The sequence below is a fragment of the Corylus avellana genome, chromosome 7, assembly GCF_965113065.1.
Source record: "Corylus avellana chromosome 7, dhCorAvel1.hap1.2, whole genome shotgun sequence".
Taxonomy (NCBI): Eukaryota; Viridiplantae; Streptophyta; class Magnoliopsida; order Fagales; family Betulaceae; genus Corylus; species Corylus avellana.
The window spans coordinates 23,999,872-24,026,128 of NC_142496.1; the positions used below are offsets into that span (position 1 = coordinate 23,999,872).

The following is a 26,257-nucleotide window of genomic DNA, read 5'->3' on the forward strand; positions in this document are numbered from 1 at the left end:
GTAAAAATGGCCATCATGAGTAGGGGTGTCAAGGCGACTAGTAAATTTCACTAACCGCTAACCGTTAACCGCTTATACAGGCCCAACATGTTTGATTTGGATCCATCATATATCAGATCAGAGGGATGGCAAGAGATGGTAAAAATGGCCATCATGAGTAGGGGTGTCAAGGCGATTAGTAAATTTTACTAACCGCAACCGCTAACCGCCTAGCGGTTAACGGTTAGCGGTTAGTGAAATAGATAACCGCCCGCTAACCTCTTTTTCAAAATTGGGTTTTTTTTTTTTTGGGCGTTTTTGGGCTTTTTTTTTACCCTCTTTTTTTTTTTTTGGTATTTTTAGTGTCTTCTTGGGCCCAATTGCTATAAAAAGAGCCCATATTAAAAAATCAAAAATATTTGACCATAGATTTACATTTACTTGTACTTTAAAGAAATTTCCTTAAATATTAAATCATAACCGGTTAACTAACTTTTTTTTTTTTATTTTTTTTTATTTTTAAAAAACAACATATATATATAATTCAACACAACATATAAAAAAAAGTTCAGAATTCAGACAACTATCACAACATATAATGATAATATATTAATACTTAAATTGTGTTTATAAGTAACACATTGGTCATTGTTTAATCCAATGTCAATTACTTAATTTGATATTATACGAATCATATCATCATTGTATATTAATAATATGATTCACTTGAAGTCTTGAATAAAGTATTTAAATTATCATTGAATTATATAATTAAGTATTGATATTATACATTGATATTATTTATATGCATATGTAGGCTTATATAGACTTATAACATATATAGACTTATAAGTTTATAACATACATTGGAAATAAGTCTTTAGATATTTAATTGTTGTATGAGTATGAATTGGTATACTTATGAGTTATGTCATATTATATATGTATAAATTGTTATTATATAATCAAATGATTTAATGATCAATTGATCATGTGATATAATCATATAAATTATAGTGATAATATATTAATACTCAAATTGTGATTTAATGATTAAGTGATTATGTTATATGTATAAATATTTTTATAATTATAATTATAAAAATATATTATATAAAAAGGCGATTAACGGTTATAGCGGTTAGCGGGCAGTTTTTAATTGCCAGGATTGACACTCCTCATGAGTTTATAAGTAGAGACAATTGACGTGACAAATTATTCAGAATATCAACGGGTTGCCTACAGTTGTGCAGCAAGAAGTGAAACGACGAAGGTGCCAATATTATCTGATCCGAGAAGTCCTCAGTCCTTACAGAATGATTGCTACATATTTGTGTTCAAACTTTTTCCAACATATATTGCCAAAAGAACTATATATGATTTGGGGTTCCCAAACTTCCCTCTGATTTGTGGCATAATCTTGTACATTTATCAAATGTTATACATTGAAATGATTAAACATGCAATTGATCGAGTAATGTACCAAAAACTAGCTAGCTTGAATATTGAGCCCTTGTGACAGATGTTGTCCTAGCTAAGCGAATTTTTTGGGGAAAAAAAATGTCATTTGCAAAAGCTGCCCATCCCACCTTGTCCGGCAACATTGAGTGAGTAGCACTGATAATGTCCCACCACTCATGGACAATTTCTGCCCTCAATTATCACCTCAATTTTATCTTTCTCAGCTAGCCCAAAAGGCCAAAATTTACTTTGAAGGACTTACTGATGGAGCTAGAAATACATACGTGGACCACCCAATACCCACTTAAACATAATCAAGAGGATTCAAGACTTTATTTGAATAAAAAAAAAGAAGAAGAAAGTCAGATGAATTCAAGGTCTATTGCTGCTAACCAGGCCTAAGAGGAGCCTACTAAAGGCCTCATCCCCCTCACACTTGGGTATTCTCTCTCTCTCACTAGGCTCCTTCTCGTAGAAGCTATAAGGAGCATTCTCTCTATTTTTCTTTCCTCACAATTTAGAAAAATTGATTTGGCCTCAGAGTGATTCATTTAAAGGAGCAGCTAGCCTATTGATAACCCAAACTTCAAAGAAGGCTGAGTCCGGACATGGATGTGAAGGTTGATTTCTTAGCCAAATGACTCCAAACTAAAGCCATCGTGACAAAGGTGTGCAGTTTGATCTGCAAAGTGTATTAATCAAAAGTTGACATTTTCTTCTAGCTTGTATTAATATTAATGGAGACAACTTCCACCGGATATTGGTTCATGGGTATTTGTTAGAGTGTTAATTAAATAATTAAATTTTTAATTTTTTATGTCTCGAGAATAATCCATGATATCGGATTTTAGATTTTAAGTTTAAGCTCTAACTTCATAATTTATCATTTAACATCAATCACACACCATAAAATACACTAACTTTAAATCATATAACCATTAAATAAATAAAATCAATTTAATTTAAAATTGTGTGATCCTATACGGCACTCGTAAGAGTATTATCTGATTCCGACCAATTAAGGTATAAGATGCCATGATTAGGTGGAACAATAGAACAAATTAAGGATTAACTGTTGGAAATCAAAAGTCGATGCAGTGCATATCTTTTTTTTTTTTGTTTGTTTATTTATTTATTTTTTTAAAGCAAGTAAGATGCAGTACATGTTTGTACTTCATTTTAGTGTACTAACAAAATATGATGATGAGGCCAGGCATATAAAATCATGGACTGCTTTGAATTTCTTCATTAATCCTCCTCTAAACCATCTCTCCATCTTCAACTGCTTTTCATCTCCAAAATTTCTCAGTTGTTCCGCGAGTGGCACCAGTAATATATAGCGTTGATTTAAGGTAAGACTGCCCCCAAAACTGATTTAAGGTTATCTCAGATGCCATTACATTACAATTTTACTTTTGCCACACGTATTACAATTTCATGTACGTATTTTCTATATATGAAGGAAATGTTTGTTTCTTTCTTCAAAATAGTCATTTAATTTTATTTGATAATTCTTTTTTTTTTCTTTTCAAAATAAAAACATTAACAAACAACTCGAAATATTAAAAAAAAAAAAAAAAACTTGTAAAACATTCTAAAAATAAAAAATATTTTCTAAAAACATTAACAAACCCTAAACTAGGTGTGCTGTATATCTTTGTTGTAGTGAAAACCGAGATATGCTTTGTTTGTTTGGAGTCAGATGTGCATACTATTAATATTCAATTTCCATGTACATGTACTAGACATGAAAGACAAGGAATGATTAACAATTCTTACAAAGAAAATTAAGCACATGCTTTTTTTTTTTTTCATTTTTATCCTTAAATTAAGGCACATGCTTCAATTATATGTGTCCTTGCCAATTTTCAAACAATTGCTATGAACATTACCAGATCCAAATCTGTCAAATGGCTAACAGCTAGCTCTAATATCCCTGTTATCCAATATCCCATAATCTTCTTTTGTCAAAAGCTTCAATTCTCTCTCTCTCTCTCTCTCTCTCTCTCTCTCCAGGCTGTCGAATGGCCCCAATTCTCTTTGTAATTAATTGGTACATTTTCTGAATCTCATCATGCTCCTTAATTTTGTTAAAATAAATAGATAAATAAATACAATTTGTATCACACGTTACCATGGCCTTAGGCTGTACATGTTGTCACATGCATGCCTATCTTTGTTAAGACTATAATTAACAAATTAATTCCCTGTTATGCCCCCACAAAGTGATGTGATACTTACTCAAATACGTGTTTGTCTGTCCTCATTTTAGTGGCCAGTTTACATAATTTTAATACCAAACGAATCTTTCAAGTTAATTTATCCATTTACAATATTGAAAATATGAGTAATGCTATAAGTCTTTTTAGAGTCCTTTTAAAGATTAGAGTTATCCCAAATATGATGTGACTTTTAAAATCACCAATAGATCAAAAGTCAATAAATCACATCTTAAATTCAACGGTGATTTTAAAAGCCACATCACATTTGAGATTACTCTAATCTGTAAGAGGACTCTAGAAAGACTTATAGCATTACTCTGAAAATATGAGTCAATTATATATATTCTTAGTTTTAAATCCGACCCATAAATGCAGGTTACGAATTCACTATTCTAATATTATTAAAGCCAACAATAATTCTAGAGCCATGTGCATTATGCAAACTAGTCGTGTTATTGTAGCAATTAATCCTGCCCATCATCCCACCTTAAACTTCTCTATCTTTTAAACTTTGACGCTAAGTTAAGGGTGTTGGGAGTTATTGAATTAATTAAAACTTTTATTTATTTATTTATTTTACTTTGGCTAGAAAAACAACAAAACATGCCATTTCTTTCTCAAAATTATTATTAACCTCAAAACTATATACCGATTACCTTAAGTATAAATATATGTGTAATACATGGGTTCCATATTAAATGGAACCAAGAGGTAGATCAATCGGCTGGGACCACGCCTAATGAAGTGAAGGTCATTAGTTCGAATTCTCCTTTTTACTCTTGTGCGAACATGTAAAAAAAAAAAAAAGATGAGTATCTATAACGAGTGAGTTTATAAAAATATTTGTGAGTGTTAAACTTTACATTATTTACTTACTATGTAAAATTAGGCATTAAATTATTATTATTATTATTATATCATTAATATGCTTTTGGCCACTCGGATGGTTCGGCTAAGTTGTGCATTCACCCTTATGTTATTAGAGAATGGGCATTAATAATAATAAACCAGCATTAATCCTGGTCCTGCTTCTCTCATGGCTATATGCCAAACTACCTGTAACCATCATGTGGCAGTCACTCAAATGATGAACCTAACCCCATTCCGCAACATTAATTAATTTAATTTTTGATATCTACAAATCAAAAAAGAAGTAATTTTTAATATCATAAAACACCTTTTGATATAAACAAAAGAAAGTTGCCCATTGTTGCCTTAATGTCATATGTACCCACCTCTTTGATATGGACAACTTTTTGTATTAATGAACTCTATCCCTCTATGTCATTAATTATCACTTTGTCTTTAATGACTATGTCAGATCACTAATCTTATACAAGTGCAACGGTAAAATTCACATGATTTTCAATAAATTGCGAGACAACGTTATTTACATGAGGTTCAATCATTCACATAAATTTTAGGTCTCTATCCACTTGTTTAGACAGATAAATCCTATAAAAATTCTTTCATATCAGCTATCCGCATTACTAGCAATTCATCCAACAAATTTTTAAGAATATTCAATTTTTGTAGACGTGCCCGTCAACCTTTCAATTAGCTCTTTCTAGCATTACTCAATCAATCCTATATATAGTCCCTAATCCATATATGGTTAACTGTGACACGTGTCCCATAGTCTTGTTTGAATGTCTTTGGCGGACATGGCAATTTTTGAATTGGGAAAATGAGGCCAACATGATTATATCACACTACACATGGCATGCACTTATACATTACACATGGCATGCACTTATAGATAAATTTGTATACATTTTGGCGTCCACCGACGAAACATAAAAAACTTACTATTCAACGGTAAAAGTATAATTTAAATTTTTGGGCTTCTCTCTAACGGATAGTGATCCAATAATAAACAAATAATTAGCAATGTGGACAATTAACGTGACTTAATTGGGTACATTAAATAATGCTAGTTGACGAAAGAATATAGTACTTATATATTCTCACTGTGCTGGGTATATATATTATTATAATTAAGCATATACCTACTGGAATTTTGGCGTACGTGGGAATTATATAATCGTGTGTGAAAGTGCTAATTAATAACTAATGATCTTGATTAGAGAATCCACTAGATGAACATGATTTATTTGTCCTTTCTTTGAGAAATACAAGTAATCTACTGAATAAATTCTCATAAACTTTTATCATTTTCACTTTTTTTTTTCTTTTTCTTAATTTTAATTTCTATTCAATGAAGGGAAAAGGGGAAAAAAAAAATCGTTTGCTTTATGATCTTGAATAATGATATGACATGATCGCTTCATTACCTGAGGAGTTCTTGCGGTGCATGTAATATTAGGACTTAAATTTTTTACAAACCGTTTGTAGTTTTAGAGATTGATTTGTAAGAATTTTCTAAACTAATTAATATTAATTTGGTAGCTCAAAGTTTTTCTTTAATATCAATAAAAGATTAGATAAAAGAATGTAGCTAATAATTTTCTTCAGATTTTATTTTTGAGAAATGCTGCGGTTTCTTGTGTGGTTCTCATGACGTTTTCCTGATTTTACGTAGATATTATTTTCTAAAAAAACAGAAAAAAAGAAAAACTTATTCTTACTTTCTAAAAAAAAAATATTTAAAAAAACAATATACATATAAGATTAGGAGAACACCAGAAAAACTACATGAGGAACCCTAACATTTCAAATACTACATTGTTTTCTTATCCTAACCTTTTACATATTTTTCTCGCTTTTTGCAGGGTTAGGAAAAAAAAAATGGTGGATGCATGGGCAGTATTTTTGTTTTAAATTTTTTTATTTTGAGTGAAAATCTCATGATTTCATTAAAGTTTTTAGATATTACAATATCGTAAATAAAAGCAGGATGTTAAATTCCTCTATGTTTGCTCCAAGACCAATTGTTGGAGAGCTGCCTTCACCAGCAATGAGCTGCTATATTAACTTCCTTGTTGACGGTGACACACATGCCATGAATGGACGAGGTTATTTAGTAACACATTCGAGTCATTAATCAAATTACCATACCGACTCCAAAATAGTTCTTCCTTCCAAAATTCTTGTACAATTTTCGGAGCATCACTTTTTTTCTTTTTTCTTTTTGATATGTCCACACAAGAAAAGAGGAGGTGGGATTCGAACTAATAACCTCCGCTTCATGAGACCTCCGCATTACTTTTTATAATAGGCACTTGTATGCGTAAATGGTTGGAAGGCATGTAATTTTTATGTTAAAAATTCTCATGCTTCACTTCGTTAATGTTAAAAGTGGTTTTTGTCTTCCACGAGAACCACGAGGCCTACTAATTAATTATAGGGAATCTTCATATATATATATATATATTTCAATACGTGATTTTGTTGACCAAAGGGAAAAAGGGAAAGACAAAAAAAGTATTATAACTTATGTAATAATAAATATATAGTAAGAACTTTAATCTAGGTTGCTTTGTTGTATATCTGATCAGTTGTTTCTTTGGTTGTTTTGTTGTAATCTGGCTTCTTGTTTTCGGCGGTCCTGTCGCCGGCCTTCCCCCTTCATTTCAGTTTTGTTTAATTTAATGCTTATTTATAAAAACAGGGATCAATATTTAAAAAAAAAAAATAATAATAATGAATCAGTAATTTTTTTGGAAAGTTATTCTCAACCAACAACAACAATAACAATTAATAATAATAATAATAATATTATATATGCCATTCTTTCATGTGATATTTTTTTCTTGCCAAATCTACCCACGCTTGATTTATTTAGTGCCACTTGCAGCAAGCCCATAAGGGGCTTTATTTTTTGAAAAATATTTTTATCCTGACTGAGCACCGAAAAGGATTAATTTTAATATATTATCGCTGTTTGTTTTATAGACGTTGGATAGAGAGCATAACAGCTTGTCACAGCTATGATTTGTCAACGTAGTAAATGTCTCTCAACAAATAAAATAATCGTGACTGACTTTTATGGGCAATTTTCCACGTGGCCAAAAACGAAAAAAAAAAGAGAGGATATTAAACAGCTTAGCTAGGTAATCAGTCATCAACAGACGGTTTAATTAATATAATCCCTGCCATGCCTCGTATTCCATTATGCTAAAAAAAATTTTCTAATAAAAGAGAAAATGAAAACAATAAAAAAGAAGAAAGATTCTCTCAACTACTTTTATTATTGTAGCATATGGGGTGGGATCCTATTCCCACGTGCCACTAAATTTTCCACCTTCGAATTTTCAAGACCACTCCATGTATTCATTGGTATACACAATTGGGATGTTTGTGATTATTTTTGTTTTATTTTTTATTTTTGTAGTTACATGTCGGCATACAGAGAGAAAAAGAGGGATGAAGATTTGATTCAATAACTTCCGTTTCATGAGACGTAGTATTTAGTAAATTGAACTACCCGTAAAAGAATGAGTAAAATTTTTTCTTATTTGATGCAATTTATGAAATGTTTACATCAAATAGAAACGGTTAAAATAATATTAAATAAATAAATATAGAAAGAATGTTAAATAAAATTCATAAACTTTATGAGTTCAATGAAATCAGTATATTTTCGTCCCAAAAAAATAGTTCAATCAGTTGAAAATCGTGCTTCATAAAACAAAAGTCACTAGTTCGAATTTCAGGATCCCATTGCACTTCATTTTATATAATGAGAAGCGGCCTCATGTTTTTTTTTAAAAAAGGGCCGTTGGTTTGCACTAGAGGTCATAATTGCCGTCGCCCGTTTGGGGATCCAAAATTTGTGATTCAATTATATGAAAGGTGAAAACTCACGATCACATGTATCTTTTGGCTTTTATCCCATGCTTTTCATAAGTTCTAAAACGTTCTAAAATATGTCCACGTGTCATTGTCAATTTTTTTAATAATAAAAATTTATCTTAAGGTGGATCCACGGTGTCATATCAGCATTATAAAAAAAAAAAATGGTATCAAAAAAATTACGGAAAAAATGCAAAATTAGTCATTGTGGTTTTCTTGATTTACAATTAGCTTTTTGTCGTATCAAAATGAACTCGATCAAAAGTCCTTGAGGTATGCCAAAAAAATAGTTTAGTCCATAGGGTCAAATTTCGTCCACTAATTTAACAGATTTCATTTGTGTGATATTGACTTAAATAGGACAACTATTACAATTTTATTGGTTCTAATATTTTATGCTATCATAATTTGTTAAGTCAGTGAACGGAATTTGACTGTAGGAGCTAAATTATTTTTTTGGCATACCCTATAAACCTTTGAGTTCATTTTGATACCACATGAAGTTAATTACAAATCAAGTAAACCACATAGACTGATTTTACATTTTTCCCTAAAATTATTTTTACTTTTATAATGAACAATTATATATATTATATTCTCATTTCACTTCTATCTATTGAGCTAATGTGCCCATGCCCATAATTTTTTGACCGGGGCGTATTGTCAAATAAATGCAGTAAAATGAGAGTGTGGTACTATATAACATTACTCTTTTGGCTGTTGTTATTTGCAATATCCTCTCACTGTCAAAATTTTAGACTAAACAAATTAATTAGTGAGCATGTGATTCCCACTTGACCTTTTTAGTCCTCCAAATATTTTCATGCGTGTTTAATGCTCACAACAATCGTAATTATAAATATTATTTCCATAATTTAGGAAAAACATTACAAATGACCCTTAATTTAGGGTGTATATAGTTGTAATTTTGTACGTATTCGGGTACCTTTCTGATCACGAAAGTAGCCTCTATAAATAGACCCTAAATCTAAGATGAAAGTCATAGAAGACAGGGACTTATTGCAGTATGGGAGTACAGAAGATGGGTTTGATCCTTGCTTTCCTTGGCTTTTTGTTCTTCGATGGGCTGCTGCTTTCCTCTGCTTACAACGTCCACCATTATAGCTTCATTGTAAGTGTTCGATCCTTCCTGTTACGTTTGCAGTAGTTGTAGTAAACCCAAAACCAGAAATGTTTCATATGAGTGGTTCTATAATTAATATCATTGTTGGTTTTGACTGCAGCTGAGGGAGACGAATTTTACTCGGCTGTGTACCACAAAGAGCATGTTTACTGTAAATCACCAATGGCCTGGCCCAGCCATTCATGTTCGCAAAGGCGATAGAGCGTTTGTCAATGTTCACAATGAGGGAGATTATGGTGTCACTATTCACTGGTAATAATTCCTTCTATCTCTCTTTGTGGGGTTGAAATTTATGAAAATATCGTGAAAACTAAAGAATAATTGGCTGGTAATAGTTCCTTCTATCTCTCTTTGTGGGGTTGAAATTAATGAAAATATCATGAAAACTAAAGAATAATTGGCTCATGACATGATAGGCACGGAGTGAGGCAACCAAGAAATCCATGGTCTGATGGTCCTGAGAACATCACACAGTGCCCCATTAAGCCAGGGAAAAACTTCACCTATGAAGTTATATTCTCTACCGAGGAAGGGACTCTTTGGTGGCACGCTCACAGTGACTGGTCACGTGCCACAATCCATGGCGCCATTGTCATCTTGCCCCAACGCGGAACCACCTATCCATTTCCCAAGCCCTATGCCGAGCATGTCCTCATACTCGGTATGTAATAACTGAATATATATTTCCTTGAGAAAATTGCAGAGTTTATGCATTTTTACCAATTCCTCATTTTGATTGTACGTGCTGCAGCGGAATGGTTCAATGGTGATGTCAAGGAATTAATCGACAATGCCACGGCAACCGGTGCGGATCCAACTCCATCAGATGGATATGCCATCAATGGCCAACTAGGATTTCCAAATAATTGCTCCAATGGTAATTAACAACAAAAATCTTTCAATATACCGGAACAGAGCAGGTCTAATATATCATATATTGCAGATACAAGTTACCGTTTATCAGTCGTGCCTGGCAAGACATATCTTCTCCGTCTAGTAAATGCGGTGATGAATGAAGAAATGTTCTTCGGAATCGCAAAACACAACCTGACAGTTGTGGCGCAGGACGGCTCATACATAAAGCCGTTAACGACGAGCTACATAATGATAACCCCAGGGCAAACGATGGACATCTTGCTCACAGCAAACCAGGCAGCAAGTTATTACTACATCGCCGCTTCGCCATTCTTCGACTCCGGAGCTCCGTTCGACAGCACCAACACTTCGGCAATTCTTCAGTACACAGGCACCTACACTCCTCCAACCTCCCCTGCCTATCCGACCCTTCCGAATGTCACCGACGTGGACGCCGCAGACAACTTCACAACTCGCATCAGGGCATTGGCAAGCCGCGAGCACCCCGTTGATGTGCCCAAAAACATCACCAAACAGATCGTCATCACAGTTTCTGTGAACCAGATTCTTTGCGCAAATGCATCGTGCGGGGGTCCAGATGGGAACAGGCTTTCTGCCAGCTTGAACAACATAAGTTTCTCCACCCCAAAAATTGATATCCTTCAAGCATACTACAAGTAAGTCCATATGTATATATATATTTTTTGAGCACTAATTAAGTCACACATTTGTTTTAACAAGTAATAACTCAAGCTTTAAAACCTTTATTTGTATATGCAGGTCGTTGTCGGGAGTTTTTGACAGAGATTTCCCGGCTAAGCCGCCGTATGTATTTAACTACACAGGAGATGTGGGTAACAATACGTTATACCCACACGTGGCAACCAAGGCACATATCATAAAGTATGGGGAATCCGTGGAAATCGTGTACCAAGGGACTAATATTGGGAATGCAGAGAACCATCCGTTGCATCTTCATGGTTTTAGCTTCTACTTGGTTGGAACCGGTTATGGCAATTGGGACCCCGCCAATTCCACCACATACAATTTGGTTGATCCACCGGATGTTAACACCATCGGAGTTCCTAAAAATGGATGGGCTGTCATTAGATTCATAGCCGACAATCCTGGTACTCTCTCTGTTTCTCTCTTCTCTTGTCTTTCTTTATTATTATCTCCCATTGAATATATATATATATATATATATATATATATATATATATATATATATATATATATACATGTTTGTGTATGGATTGAGAATGATATGGGTATGATTTTTCAGGGGTTTGGTTTATGCATTGCCATTTGGAACGGCATGCGAGCTGGGGTATGGACACTGTTCTCATTGTTCTGAATGGGCCTACAAACGAGACAAGCATTCGGCCACCTCCGGCGAACTTGCCTACTTGTTCTTAGTTCTGAAAAGCTTGTGCTTCGACCATCAATGTCTACGAATTCAATGCATAGAACGTTATATTTAAATAAGATATTTCAAGAAAATTGTCGTTTGCTTGTGTAAGAGATTTGTATTTAAGATTATTTGAACAGTTGTTTAGGATTCTTTTCAATTGTATCCTCCTCTGTTTTTGTTTTGTTTTGTTTTTCCCACTTTTGAGCCTTGATTCGTAGATACTTTTTAATAAATTAAATAGCTTTGGAAATTAATCCTCTCTCTGTTGATGATATATTCAAAATTTTCTCCTTCCATCGCTGTGGGGTATCGGGTATCCCCACGATCGACCCACTTTATGGTGGAATTCAGTTTCAAGTTAAGGTGCGATTTGATGAGATCGGGTGATGATATTATAAATGATACTTAAAAAAAAAGAAAAGGAATAATATATACTAAACTCTCGTTTAACTTTCATTCTAGCTACCGGCCTGGACGAATTAGTTATTGTTAAAAAAAAAAAAAAAAGGATTGGATTGGTATGGTCATATCAACCAAGTGAAATTAATTAAGGATGAGACGATTTAAGCGTGGTACACTATATACAACATTTCTCTTTTAAAAAAAGTTATCTTATCGCCCTAGTGTGACCACTAACGAAAGGATTAGATGTTCACTTCATTTAGGGGGAATTTTAAATGTACAGTTTTAAAAAATGAATAATGCTACTTTTTAAATTTATTTATCACTCTTTATATACGGATTAACGTGTCTTAATTATATGTCACTTAAAAGAAACAAGTAGCTTCTTATATTTACAATTTGAAAAGAAAAAAATAATGCACTCTTACATGTAATACTTTTTGCGCGCGATTTTAATAAAAAATCGCAAAGCGAAACAAACCCCAAAACTGCAATACGAATCAATTCCTGCAATAAGTTGATTATTTGGCCGTGATATGATATATCGTCTATACTTGAGGGGATCATGAGTGTCGGTGCAATGCATTATGTGTTAAAATAAAATGGATCCAACACGGCTTTACGTTGAATTAATAATGTGAATGAGGTGCAAGAATATGTCCGTTCACAATGGCTGGTTAGAAATTAAATACGTTTTTTTTTTTGAAGGCCTGAATTATTCTTTTGACAATGATTCCATCCGTTAAAGAAACGCCATCATATTATATTTTCTTTCTTTTCTAATCCGCAACCGTGTTTTTCTCTGCCATCACGCGTAAAATGATTTTTTAAAAGAGATGGGAAAAGGGGGAAGCCAGAGACAGAGACAGAGAGACAGAGAGAGGCCTGTCAGCCTGTGATTGACTTCTTTCCACCGAATACACGAAAAGAATGGACACCTTTTTCTCCCCCTAGCTTGGTCTCCCTCTTACGTTTGCTTTAATTCTATTGTATAGTATAATATAAGTTTATTAATGTTTTATTTATTATGTGTTAAATACTTTTCTTAAAAAGTCTCACAAATATATAAATGTGTTACTTAACATTAATTAAACTACCATTTTATGATAGAAAAATGTTATTCCGTTAAGGTGATACGCCATCATAAGATAATGAAATCCCGTTCCAAAATTTTTTAGTGAAAGATAAATTTGGGGTAAGTAGAGGGAGAGAAAAGATTTCTCAAAATCTCAATTTGGTTATACAACTAAAAATAAACGTGGAAGAGATGATGCATATGACATAATAATTAGAAAATATTTGCATTGCTGATCATTTGAATATTGGGGCATGCTAATTAATTTGTTGGAACTGATGGCTCATATTAATACCAGTGGAAGGTCAAGGAGACGGGAGCGGATAGCGACGTTCACGGAGCGGGGGTATTTTGAGGATTTCCTTAATAAGTATGTACAAGTAGAGATTAGGGTTTTTTTTTTTTTTTATATATATATGTATGATGTAACCCTGAATCATTAAGAGTAAAAATATAGTCACCTCTTTGTGGACGTAAAAAATTGCTGAACTACGTTAAATCTGTGTTTCGACTCTCTCTCTCTTTTCGATTCTATATTGTTCATCAATTATTGTGCACGATAACAACATAATTAAATGTGCATTTTTCTCTAAAGGTTGATAAAGGTTGGAAGGAGGAGTTTGATGTGTTAATTAGGAGTCAAAAAGTTTTTGAAGAGGGTGGGTGTTCTAAAAGCATAATTGAGATTGCATTTGGAAAATAAAACTTTTAAAGTATATATATATATATATATATATTTTAAAAAAGGTTTTGGCAATTTTTTGTCCCTCAGGGGTCCCATACTTTCGCTTTCTATTGTACATATAATAGTTTAATATTTTATTAATTTGAAAAACCAATAGTCTTACAATATTTTCCACGTTTTCTATCCTTCGTGTCGGGAAATTATTTGCTCTTGAGGTCTGCGGATCACTTTCCCACTTTTCTTCATGATTTCCCATCTGTAATATTCATGAATTCAGACGTCGTTTTGCCAACGTGACCACGCACGAAGGGGTCTACACGTCTCGAGCACGCCTCGCTTTTCCATATATATATATATATATAAGTTAAAGGGTTGGATTAGGTTGTCGTTCTTTTGGTAAAGGTTGAATTCTGTCATCATATATAGTTGTTGCATGTTCTTCTTTCTCTTCACAGAGAATCTTCTAAAGAAGCAATTAATCTAACATTAAACCACATTTCTAACGACAAATAAAGTACACAAAAACATGTTTTTGATTCAATTTTGGGCCTCAAGCATTCGATTCTATTTCCTTCTCTTTTTGTCGTATTTATTGACAATGAGACATTAATTAGCACATCATGGAAGCTTTGAGATGATGATGATGACCAAGTGATATATAGTTCCTAAATTATTATCGGTTGTTTCAATGGATGATCTATCATCTCAAAAATAGATTTTGTGTTTATTATAAAACTTATTTCAAAGCTGGTCTAAGTCTATATGGTGATCTATATATAGAGACACGATACTCTGTTTTTTTTTTTTTTTTTTGGTTTTAAATACAATACAAGTTTTGATGAAATTTTATGTGTCTTTGATCGATTCGATCGGTGTGTTGACTTGTGTGTTTTGTGGGCTCCAAGATAAGCAATTTTTGGATCTTGCACTAGGTGGCTTGCGAATGTGGATTGGGCTCAAGCATGTGGTTAATTACATGGTCTTAATTAAGAATAACGAGCATGGGTTAGAGTTGTATAATTTGGTGTGGTAATTGGGTTTGAGCCCCATTCTCTTCATGTAACCCATTACCCATGTATATTTAATTGTATGCTGTCTTCCTTATTTGACATGATAAATTTTATCCTATAATTAATTCCAACAATATTACGATAAAATTGAGTCATGAATCATGATATAAATAGAATGATTTAGAAAAAAATTTGGACACTTGAACAGATTTATCATATCAATTCAGCTAGGGTAGGGGTGGAACTCATGAGCAAGCAGAGAGGGTTGCTCAAGCACACGTAGCTAGGCTTAAATTTTTTCTTAATAAGTAAGATTTAATATGTGAAATATTTAATTAAAATAAAATGTATATTAGAGTGACAATGTTCGAATTCAAAACTTTCGTTCTGATGTCATTTTAAATCATCATTTGTCATAAAAGTTTAAACTAATAAAAAGAGCGAGGTAAATTTAATCACCAGTCTAAACGCAGCTTCATTAGCTGTTCATTTTACATGACAAACCTCCTATTTCTGCGCACTGTCGAGAAGAGTTTTTGCATTATTGATCAAACACTCATAACTATTCTAGCATTTACCATCTTTACACAAAGCTTGTACTACCACCAAAGAGTCACTCTCCAAAATAATGTGCGTGAGGTTTAGTTGTCTGCTCAACTCAACCGAGTATCATGCTCCTACAACCTTTGCTACGTGCAACAGGTTTGAAAATCTAGGGTCTCGTCGTGTATCTACCCCTTTTATAAGTTTAACTCTTATAAAATAGGTGGAAATTTAACATTAGTTAAGATATTAGATGGTATGGTTTGGTGGCATAGGAAGATTAACTATTGAAAATTACAAAACAGTCCAGTGCTTATCTTTTTTTTATTTATTATTTTTTTTCCCCGCAAGTAAGATGCAGTAGTACATGTTTGTACTTCATTTGAGTGTACTAACAAAATATGATGATGAGGCATATATATAAAATCATGGCCTGCTCTGAATTTCTTCATTCCTCTAAATTATCTCTCCATCTTCAACTGCTTTTCATCCCCAAAATTTCTCATTTGTTCCGCGAGTGGCACCAGTAATAACGTTGATTTAAGGTTAGATTGCCCCCAAAACTAATTTAATTAAGGTAATCTCAGATGCCATTACATTACAATTTTACTTTTGCCACACATATTGCTCATTTTCTATACTGTATATATCATTATTTTTATTTTTTATTTTTGGAGAGAAACATTGATTTCATTTCAAATGAAAGGATAGAATGATCTAGAGTATGAAACTCTAAACAGAAAGACAATATCATGAATGCTACTAGGAATCTCCTCCATCCATATTTTATCTGTTTGTTCTTGTACAGCAAGCTTTGCAAGGCCATGGGCAGCAGAATTTGCTACCCGCTTAACGTGTGTGACGACCCATCTCCTAAACACAGGTAGAACTCCTTTCATGTCTTCTACAATTTGCCCATATCGGCACCGCTAAGAGCTAGTCGCGTTGATGGCTTTTACGACATGCTCCGAATCCCCTTCGAGAATATATAATATCTTGCATCCTTACATCCCTATAAAATTTAGTTGCACATACATAAAACCCCATGGATTCAGCAATTACTGGCTCAGGATACCCGTCCTTGGTTTGACTCATGGACATACTCTCACCTTTATACTCTTATTCTCACTTGATGTAACTTTTAAAATTTCAATTTTTGAATCAAAATGCAATAGCACTTATCCATTCTAAGAATTATAGTGTCCATGAGAGTAATTAAGAATTATATGCACAGCATTTCTAATTAAATCTTGAGGCCGGTGTATGTCCTAGAGTGGGCTATAAACGCTATTTTTCTTAGCTTCTCTGAGGGGAAGGAAGGGTGGGTTAACTTGCAAAAAAGCAATAGGACAAGTGCCGGGAGTCTAGGGTAGGCATGTCCCAGAAGCCATGAGTGGACATCTAACATGTTGGCGTGACGCTGCATGCGTTTATTAACAAAACTGTACGTAGCCCTTATTACTTGTTATTACAACGTGATTGATCAGACTCTATAATTCACCCAAATGCATGCATGTTCTCAACAATCGATCGACAACGATGGTGACGATGTGGTCCAAATTCTGTAGGATGTTCTTAATTGGTACCATCTTAGATCGATGAAGGTAGCTAGCAAGCTAGCTAGCTAGGAGTCATTCACGCATTGGCTGTTATTTACGTCGGCTCTTCCTTTTGGCTGTTATGCTATAATTATAAAGGACAGTCGAGAATTTGAAGTGACAAATCAATGGTGATGTACGTTAACACTAATTCTATCGATCGGGGGAGCAAAAACAAGAAGAAGAAACAGCTAGAGAAAAGAATAAGAACAACAGCAACTACGTACAACTGAAATGGTCAGCTTAGGTATATAGCTATATGTCGCAGTGCAAGGCTGAAATGCGATAAACTTCTTCAAATTAAACGAGCAGAGTGTAGTGGCAAGGTGGGGTAGGGGATGATTTGAACAAGAGCTTTTCTCTTAACAAATTTTTGGTTTTAGAATATTAATTAAATCAATTATTATTATTTTTTTTATAAGTTTATAGTGTTTTGAGTTGGAATTTTGAAGCTAAAGCAACATTCTTTGGTGGGGAAGGATCGATTACAGGAAAGAAAATAATAAGAACCATGGATTCCCACTCCCAAATATATGCTATCACCTCTCTCTCTCTCTCTCTCCCAAGCTATTTCCACACCAATATGCACTTCTAGAAACCCCACTAACTAGTCACGGAAGGCCATTATCATTTGGTGCTCGAGATGTCAGATGCCATAATTAAACTTGATCATTCTTCCTTCCCCTAACTATCAAATTCAAGTCCTATAAATATTTATAATTTAGGGAAAACATTACAAATGACCCAAAATGTAGGGTGTATAAAGTTGTAATTTTGAATTAATTATGGTGGGTGCCTTGAGGAAAGTTGGCTCTATAAATAGACCCCAAATCCTAGCTGAAAGTCACAGAAGACAGAGACTTAAAGAGTGATATAATATGGGTGTAAAGAAGATGGGTGTGATCCTGGGTTTCCTAATTGGCTTTTTGTTTTTCGATGGGCTGCTGCTTTCCTCCGCTTTGAACGTCCACCGTTATAGATTCATTGTAAGTTTCAACTAAGATGTTCCTGTTATATATGTTTGTACCTTGTATAAATAGACGTTGACAGGGGCGGACCCAGGAATATATATATTAAATTACTATTTTACTCTTCCCTCTCTCATTATTTATCCCTCTACTCTCCCCACCACCACACAATTGTCTCCCATTTTATTTATTTATTTTTATTTTATTTTTGTCCTCTCTCTCATCTTATTGTCGACCGAATGTTATGATTTTTTATTTTTGTCTTCAAGCTCTGGGGATTATTCCAACCTGCTGCGAGAGGCTAGGAAAACTGGCTCTTAGAAATAGGCAAATTGGCTCTTAGACTATTGTGTGAGGCTAGGGAACCATAATAATTTTTTATTTTTTATTTTTTCCTTTGGCATTCGTATTCTTCTAGGAATGTGTTAGTTGATAAAAGCTTATATTTTTTATTCTTCTAGGCCCAAGTGGGGTTTTTTTTCTAAGGGGAAACATTTTAGGGGGTAAAATTTATGTGGGAAAATTTTTTTGGGGGGTTTGAACGGTAATTTTGGAAGGGCCATTACATGTTTTTTTTTTTTTTTTTTTTTTTTTTTTTCAAAGGCTTAAGGGGAATTTTTTTTTTTTCTTGGGATTGCCAAGGACCCCCCACTCTATAACGTGGGTCCGCCCCCGGATGTTGAGGAGTTTGATATCGTTTTAGCTGAACTAGCTAGCGTACGTAAATGCAGTGCTTTATTCTGTGAAGTGGATTTTTTTTTTCTTTCTTTTTGGTTTCTTTCTGGTTCTTTGATGTGCTAGTGGTCTGTTTGAATGGAGTTTTTGTTAACCCTAACCGGTTGGGCTTCAGACTCATTGTCTGTGAAATAAACCTTTTTTCCAATGTTTCTTTTCATATAAATCTCCACTGCTTCTTAGAAAACCTGTTTAGATGTTTAATAGGGGTATTCTTATTTTCGATGGTAATATCCATCATATTGCGCTACGACTTTCATCAATTGTATTTGCAGGTGACCTCCACTTTCACCTTTATTGAGGTGCTAGTGGTATATATGTTTGTAATGAGTTATTCTATCTAAGCTTGCATTTGCAAGTTTAGCTTCTTGTCTAAACTTGTTTTAGCTTTATGTTTGTCCTGTAATTTTCTTTTTAGTTTATGAATGCCAGTTCGTTACCAAAAAAAAAAAAAAAAATTGCAGTGCTTTATGAGAAATAATTAAGTTATATATATATATGGGGGAAAAGTACTTCTCTGTGTTTACACTAGTTGGTTTTATAATATAATTGTCCGTTTCGATTGCAGCTGAGGGAGATGCCTTTTAAAAGGATGTGTACCACAAAGAGCATGCTTATTGTAGAATATAAAGGTATTCCTTCATGGCCTGGCCCAACGATTCATGTTCACAAAGGCGATAGGGCATTAATTCGAGTTCACAACAGTGCAGATTATGGTGTCACTATTCACTGGTAATTAATTAAAAGGGGAAACTTTAGAAAGCCTCCCTCAACTTCCAGTCGTTTTGATATACTCCTCCTAAATTTTCAAAACTCTCACTTAGACCCTCTGAACTTTGGTTTTCTCTCACTTTGGACCATTTTAACGTTAAAGTCAAACAATTTGACTTTTTATACTCATTTTACTCTCCCTCAAAACTACTTCGTTTTGTGTCCTAAAACTACAACACCTATCCAGCCCAAAATGACGTCGTTTTAGGCATTAATTTTTTAATTATTTTTTTATTTTTAAAAAAGAAAAGCAAAATTAATTAGTTAATTAATTAAAAAAAAAAAAAGAAATCGGGGGTGGCTGGAGCCACCCCCTGGCCGATCTGGGGGTGGTCGAACCACCCCCATGGTCAAGGGGGTGGTCCGGCCACCCCCTTGGCCAAAAAAAAAAAAAAAAAAAGGGATCGGGGTGCTTTTGGGGGTGGCCGGACCACCCCCAAATGCACTCGATCCCCTTCACCACCCCCCCCCCCCCCCCCCCCCCCCCCGTTTTTTTTTTTGGCCTTTCCGGCCACCCCCATGGCCAAGGGGGTGGTCTGGCCACCCCCAGACCTGCAACCACCCCCGATTTCGTTTTTTTTTATTTTTTATTTTTTATTTTATTTTTTAATATTAATATTAATATTATGCTCAAAACAACATCGTTTTGGGTTGGGTGGTGATGTAGTTTTGAAGCCCAAAACGGTGTAGTTTTGGAGTCCAAAACGACGTAGTTTTGGTTGAAAAATTGGCATAAAAAGTTAAAAGGGTTCAAAGTGAAAAAAAAAAAAAAAAAAAAAAAAAAACCAAAATTTAGGGGGCCTAAGTGAGAGTTTTGAAAATTCAGGGGAGTATGTCAAAATGACTAGAAATTCAAGGGGACTTTCTGAAATTTCCCCTAATTATAACTCTCTCTCTCTCTCTCTCTCGTTCTCGTAACTGCTTTGGGGGCTTGTGGGGGCAAATTAAAGAAAATATCATGAAACCTAAAGAATAGTTTGGCGATGACAATTAATTGACAGGCACGGAGTGAAACAACCAAGAAATCCATGGTATAATGGTCCTGAGTACGTCACACAGATGCCCATTCAACCAGGACAAAGCTTAACTTATGAAGTTATATTTTCTGACGAAGAAGGAACATTTTGGTGGCATGCCCACAGTGACTGGTCACGTGCCACAGTCCACGGTGCCATTGTCATCAACCCGCCACGGGGAACCTCTTATCCATATCATACGCAGCCCGATGGCGAGCACGTGCTTGTACTCGGTATAGTTTAACTAACTAATCTCTAGTTATATACCACAAAATACTTATACTGAAGATCATTTCCCATATTAATTTCCTTGAGAAAATTAAATGCTGAGTTTATATATATATAATTTTATTGTGCTGCATGCATGCAGGAGAATGGTACAATGGAGATGTCATGAAAAATATCGAATACGCCCTGAAAACCGGTGGTGATCCAAACATATCAGATGCATATGCCATCAATGGCCTACTAGGACCTTCAGATGCCTGCCCCACTGGTAACATAATTATCTTTCATCAAATGCATATATATATATATATATATATATATAATTAATATCATATCATAATTATATTTATATTGACGTACGTACGTTAATGCAGATGAAAGTTATACTCTATCAGTAAAAGACGGCAAGACATATCTTCTCCGTATAGTAAATGCGGTGATGAATGAGGAAATGTTTTTTGGAATCGCAGACCACAAGATTACAGTTGTGGGACAAGATGGTGCATACATAACGCCCATAACCGACGTGGAATACATAATGATAACCCCAGGACAAACAATGGACGTATTGCTCACAGCAAACCAGGCACCCAGTTACTATTACATCGTTGCTACTCCTTTCATGGACCACAGTAAGGGTGCCCCATTCGACAAGAACCACACTTCAGCCATTCTTATGTATACAGGGGCTACTCCTCCGACCACTATTCCCTCTCCGTCCCTTCCTGATTCCGGCGACAGGGATGCTGCAAGCAACTTCACAAGTCAAATAAAGTCATTGAACCCGGTTGATGTGCCGACAGACGACATCAAACGCATTCTGATAGCAGTTTCTGTAAACCGGTTACCTTGCACCGATCCGGATTGTAAGGATTCAACCAGGCAATCTGCAAGCTTGAACAACATAAGTTTCCTCACCCCAACCGCTGATATACTTCATTCATACTACTGGTACGTACGTAACGTACCTACGACTGCACCACACTGTTTTTATCTGTTTCTTGTTTTTCTGTTTCCTGAAGATCCCTTTCCACTTTAATTCTTTTAATTGGATTTTTATTAAAGTATATCATTGCTAATTATCATCCACTATTATTCACATGTGCACACGGTTTTTAGCTGATATGATTAGGATTTAGGGTGATATATTTATAATCGTTAAATGTTCCATAAATCATGCACGCACGCACCTACTGCCAAGCAACATGTACCTGGAGGCTGGACGTATCACTAAATTTGAATAATAACTCAATTGCTTATACCGAAAATAAACTACTTTTAAAACCTTTATGCTTATGCAGTGGCTTACCTTTCGACAAAGATTTCCCGGCTATGCCGCCCGTGCCGTTTGACTACACAGGAGATGAAGCGGCTAATTATGAACTCCCAAGCGTAGGAACCAAGGCACTTATGATAGATTATGGGACAAACGTGGAAATAGTGTTCCAAGGGACTAATGTTGGGAATGCAGAGAATCATCCAATGCATCTTCATGGTTATAGCTTCTTTTTGGTTGGGACGGGTGATCTCAATTGGCACCGTGACAATATTACAAATTACAATACGACATATGCACCGGTAGTTAACACCATCGGAGTTCCTAAGAATGGATGGGCTGCCATTAGATTCAAAGCCGATAATCCTGGTACTCTCTCTCGCTAGATCTCTTTTGTCTTTATCTCCCAGCCCAATATATATATATATATATATATATATATATATATATATATATATATATATATAAAATAGATATTTGTGAATAATGACATGGCGATGTTTTTCAGGGGTTTGGTTTATGCACTGTCATTTGGAACGGCATTCGAGTTGGGGGATGAGCGGTGTTATCATTGTGAAGGATGGGGAAGGCCCTGACCAAAAAATTCTGCCACGCCCGCGTAATTTCCCTGATTGTCCTCCTAAATAGTTATGAAAAGCTTGCGCTCCAACCTTCAATGTCGTCTACGAAATGATCAACCTTTTCAATGTCGTTTTTTATGATTTGAGCAGCCGTTTGAATTGTTTCCTGTTTCTGTACGTTCTTGTTGTTTTCCTCCTTGTGAGCCTTGATTCGTAGACACTTGAATAAAATAACTTTGGAAATCCTCTCTCTGTTGATCTTATATTCAAAATTTTCTCTTTCCATCGCTAACTAGCTATATCCTATATACATATAATTGGGGTGTCCCCTGCGACCCACATTATTATGGTGTACGTGATTCAGTCTCAACTTAATTAAGGTGCGATTTGATGCTGAGTCATGATCTGGACAATTCGTCGTACGTTGATTTGATGCCACAACAATTCGTCGTTGCTTGACTAATTAATCATCGATCCTTTTATATACCCGGATACTCTATTTTTTCCAAGTGCATGATTTGTGAATTGACATATGAATTTGGGATATGTAGAGTATTCTCGTCCCGCTTTCTAAATTTACTCTCTATTTTAATTAAAAAAAATATTTCTTTCTATTTAAACTACTAATTTTTTCAAAGCACCTATATTTCGCTTTCCTAACTAGAGATCCACTTAAAATATATTTTTGGGAAAAGTCTTTATACCCTTATCAATGTACCACTCAATTGATAATGTTCTCTCTAAACTTTTAATTGGGACAATATCTCTCCCAAGGCTAGTAAAAAGACAAAAATGACCCTAGATGTTTTTCAATAAGACAAAAATACTTTAATAAATCTTAAAAAAAAAAAAAAAAATTCTTTAAGAAAAAGTTTTAAATTTCCATACCCTAGTTTTTTTTTTTTTTTTTTTTTTTTTTTTTTTTTTTTTTTAAAAAAAAATTATCAAGGGTATTTTCATCATTGGGGAGAGAGAATCATGAAGAAATTAATAGAATATTAAATTTTGAATTTTTTTTTTTATGATTTGAGAAGTGGACTTGTTGAAGAGTAAAAAATAAGCATATTTTAATATGTTTAATAACTCCCTAAAACAATAATTTTTCCACAATAAAGAGCCGAAAGAGAATGCTTGTAACCATAATTTTTTTTCTCTCTTTTGTTACATCCTCTATTATTTATTATTATTATTTTTTTGGTAAGTTTTCATTCTCTATTAAATTACATTTCCAAGTGCCAGCTGATTTGTGACTATCAATTTTCTCTCTCACACTAGCTTTGGACAATTTTGATCCTATTCCTAGCTTTTTAATTTGTCCTCAAACAATGGCTCTAAATTACCGAAAGTGAAAGCATTAGTTGTTTTGGGTCCTGAAAAAGGATCCGGATCCCCTCATATTAGAGGGGGAATATGAGATTCTCATATTTCAATCTTGGCCCTCCAAGTTTATCCAATGATCTACAGAGTGCCATGTGTCCGACTATAAATAATTAATAAAATATTATTTAACTTTTTTTTTTTTTTTTTTTTTAAATATAATTAAAATAATAAAAAAACTAAAATAAAAGAAAAATAAAATAAAAAAGGAAGGCCGGCCACCTCAATTGAGCCACTGGGGGTGGTTTCAGCCACCCCCAACCGCCGAAGCCACCCCCAAGGGCCAAACCCATTATTAGAAAATAATGGGTTTGGCCCATGGGGGTTGCCAATCCACCCCCAAAGGCCATATCAAAATATATTTTTTTTGGCCCTTGGGGGTGACCGATCTACCCCCAAGGGCCAAATTAGGGTGGCCGAACCACCACATCACATGGCTCAACTGGGGTGGCCGGCCACCATTGTTTTTATTCTTTTATTTTGATTTTTAATTATTTTATTTTCTTTTAAAAGTTAAATAATATTTTATTAATTATTTTATAGCGGGACACATAACACTTTGTAAAGCATTGGATAAAGTTGGACAGCCAGGATTGAGAAATATGGGAATCTCATATTAAACTTTGACTTTTTGTTAATAGTGTGGTAAAACTGAATTATTATTATTATTATTTTTCTTTTTCTTTTTTAAGGCTCAAATCTAAAGTTCTCAATTCTCCTTATTCACGTGCTGTGATGCGCAACTAATCGTCAACTCCTCGGCTTGCCAGGATCCTGGATTAAGGTTGACCACCACCGCCCCGTGAAAGAGAGGAAATGAGCTGATGATGATGAGAGACCTAGTGAGGAAGATGAAGAAAGAACAAGGCTCACACATTCTGACTTGTAAAAATGGAATGGGCCGTGATTTTGTTTAATTGAATACCCATATTTGCCCTTAATTGCCACGAGTGAACACAAATATTAGAGAGAACATAGGCTGCAACTATAAATAAATAAGACCAAAACAGCCGTTGAGGGAAAGTGGGTTTTGCTTTAATGCGAGAAAAAGTCAAGAAACAAGGAGTATTACACGGAGAGTGCTCTTTTCTATTTGTTTAAGTGTGTCTAATTAAGTCAAAGGTAATGGGAAACACCATGGGATGGGACATGAGATAAACAGATGGGTTTTAAACTTGTAATTAGGGCCTAAAATGTTAACCCAAAAGGGGTTTTGGATCGCACTCGAAGGGGGCTAGGGTATGCTGTCTTCCATATTTGAGTTAATTGCGTTTTCTTGATGACATATTTTTATCTTATAATTCTCTAATAACAATATTGACCTAACATTCTCAACTAAATTACGGTAGGTGTGGAACTCAGCAAGAGAGGGTTGCTTAAACACATCTAGGCTCAATTTTTTTTTTTTTAACAAGTAAGATTCGATACTTGAAATATTTAATTAAAATAGAATGTAAATTAGAGAAATAAAGTTTGAAATCAAAATTTTTGGTATGATATCATGTTAAATTATCATTTTTTTTCAAAAGATTAAGTTAATATAATTAAAGAGATAGATTTAATTATTAAATTAATATTTTAACACTTCTCGATCCACACGTGTAGGGCCAGATAACACGTGAAATATTTCAAGCTTCGGGGTGAATTAAATGATATAAACAACCCCTCTAATAAGTTAAACTTTTAAAACAAGTGAAAATTTAACTCTAAGATTTAGATGGTATGGTTTGGTGGGAGGAAGGATAAAGTATTTTAGCAAGTAAGATGCAGTAGTACATCGTTGTACTTCACTTTTTTCCTTGTACTAAGAAATTAAAATTATATGATGACGCATATAAAATCAAGGAAATCCGATGGCCTGCTTTGAATTTCTTCAATACTCTAAACTAGCTCGATCTCCATCTTCAACTGCTTTTGATTATCTCCAGAATTTCTCATTTGTTCCGGTCGATCGAGTTCGATCTGTTAGCTCCGCGAGTGTCCCAAAATCTGCTGTTTTCCTCTTATAGAAAGCTAGTGGCGCCAGTAATAACTTTGATTTAAGGTAATCTCATGATGCCATTTCCTTAGAATTAATGTTACTTTTGCCACACATATTACAATACCCTATGTATTTTCTATATATGAAGGAAACGTTTGTTTCTGTCTTCGAAGTAGCTAGT

The 26,257-nt window shown here is 34.3% G+C and overlaps 2 protein-coding genes across 2 annotated transcripts; both read left to right on the forward strand.

Moving 5' to 3' along the window:
- The first annotated feature begins 9,422 nt into the window (after nt 1-9,422).
- Nucleotides 9,423-12,011, forward strand: LOC132183943 (laccase-14). Its single transcript, XM_059597415.2, has 7 exons — nt 9,423-9,549; nt 9,662-9,813; nt 9,978-10,222; nt 10,313-10,438; nt 10,505-11,093; nt 11,197-11,546; nt 11,702-12,011. Exons 1-7 carry the CDS (start codon nt 9,445-9,447, stop codon nt 11,833-11,835), a joined length of 1,701 nt encoding a protein of 566 aa, XP_059453398.2. The 5' UTR covers nt 9,423-9,444; the 3' UTR covers nt 11,836-12,011.
- Nucleotides 12,012-18,021: 6,010 nt separating this feature from the next.
- LOC132184032 (laccase-14-like) lies at nt 18,022-22,785 on the forward strand. The gene is made up of 7 exons (XM_088518576.1): nt 18,022-18,129; nt 19,415-19,578; nt 20,619-20,866; nt 21,004-21,129; nt 21,236-21,812; nt 22,163-22,506; nt 22,646-22,785. Exons 1-7 carry the CDS (start codon nt 18,022-18,024, stop codon nt 22,783-22,785), a joined length of 1,707 nt encoding a protein of 568 aa, XP_088374702.1.
- The last annotated feature ends 3,472 nt before the right edge of the window (nt 22,786-26,257 follow it).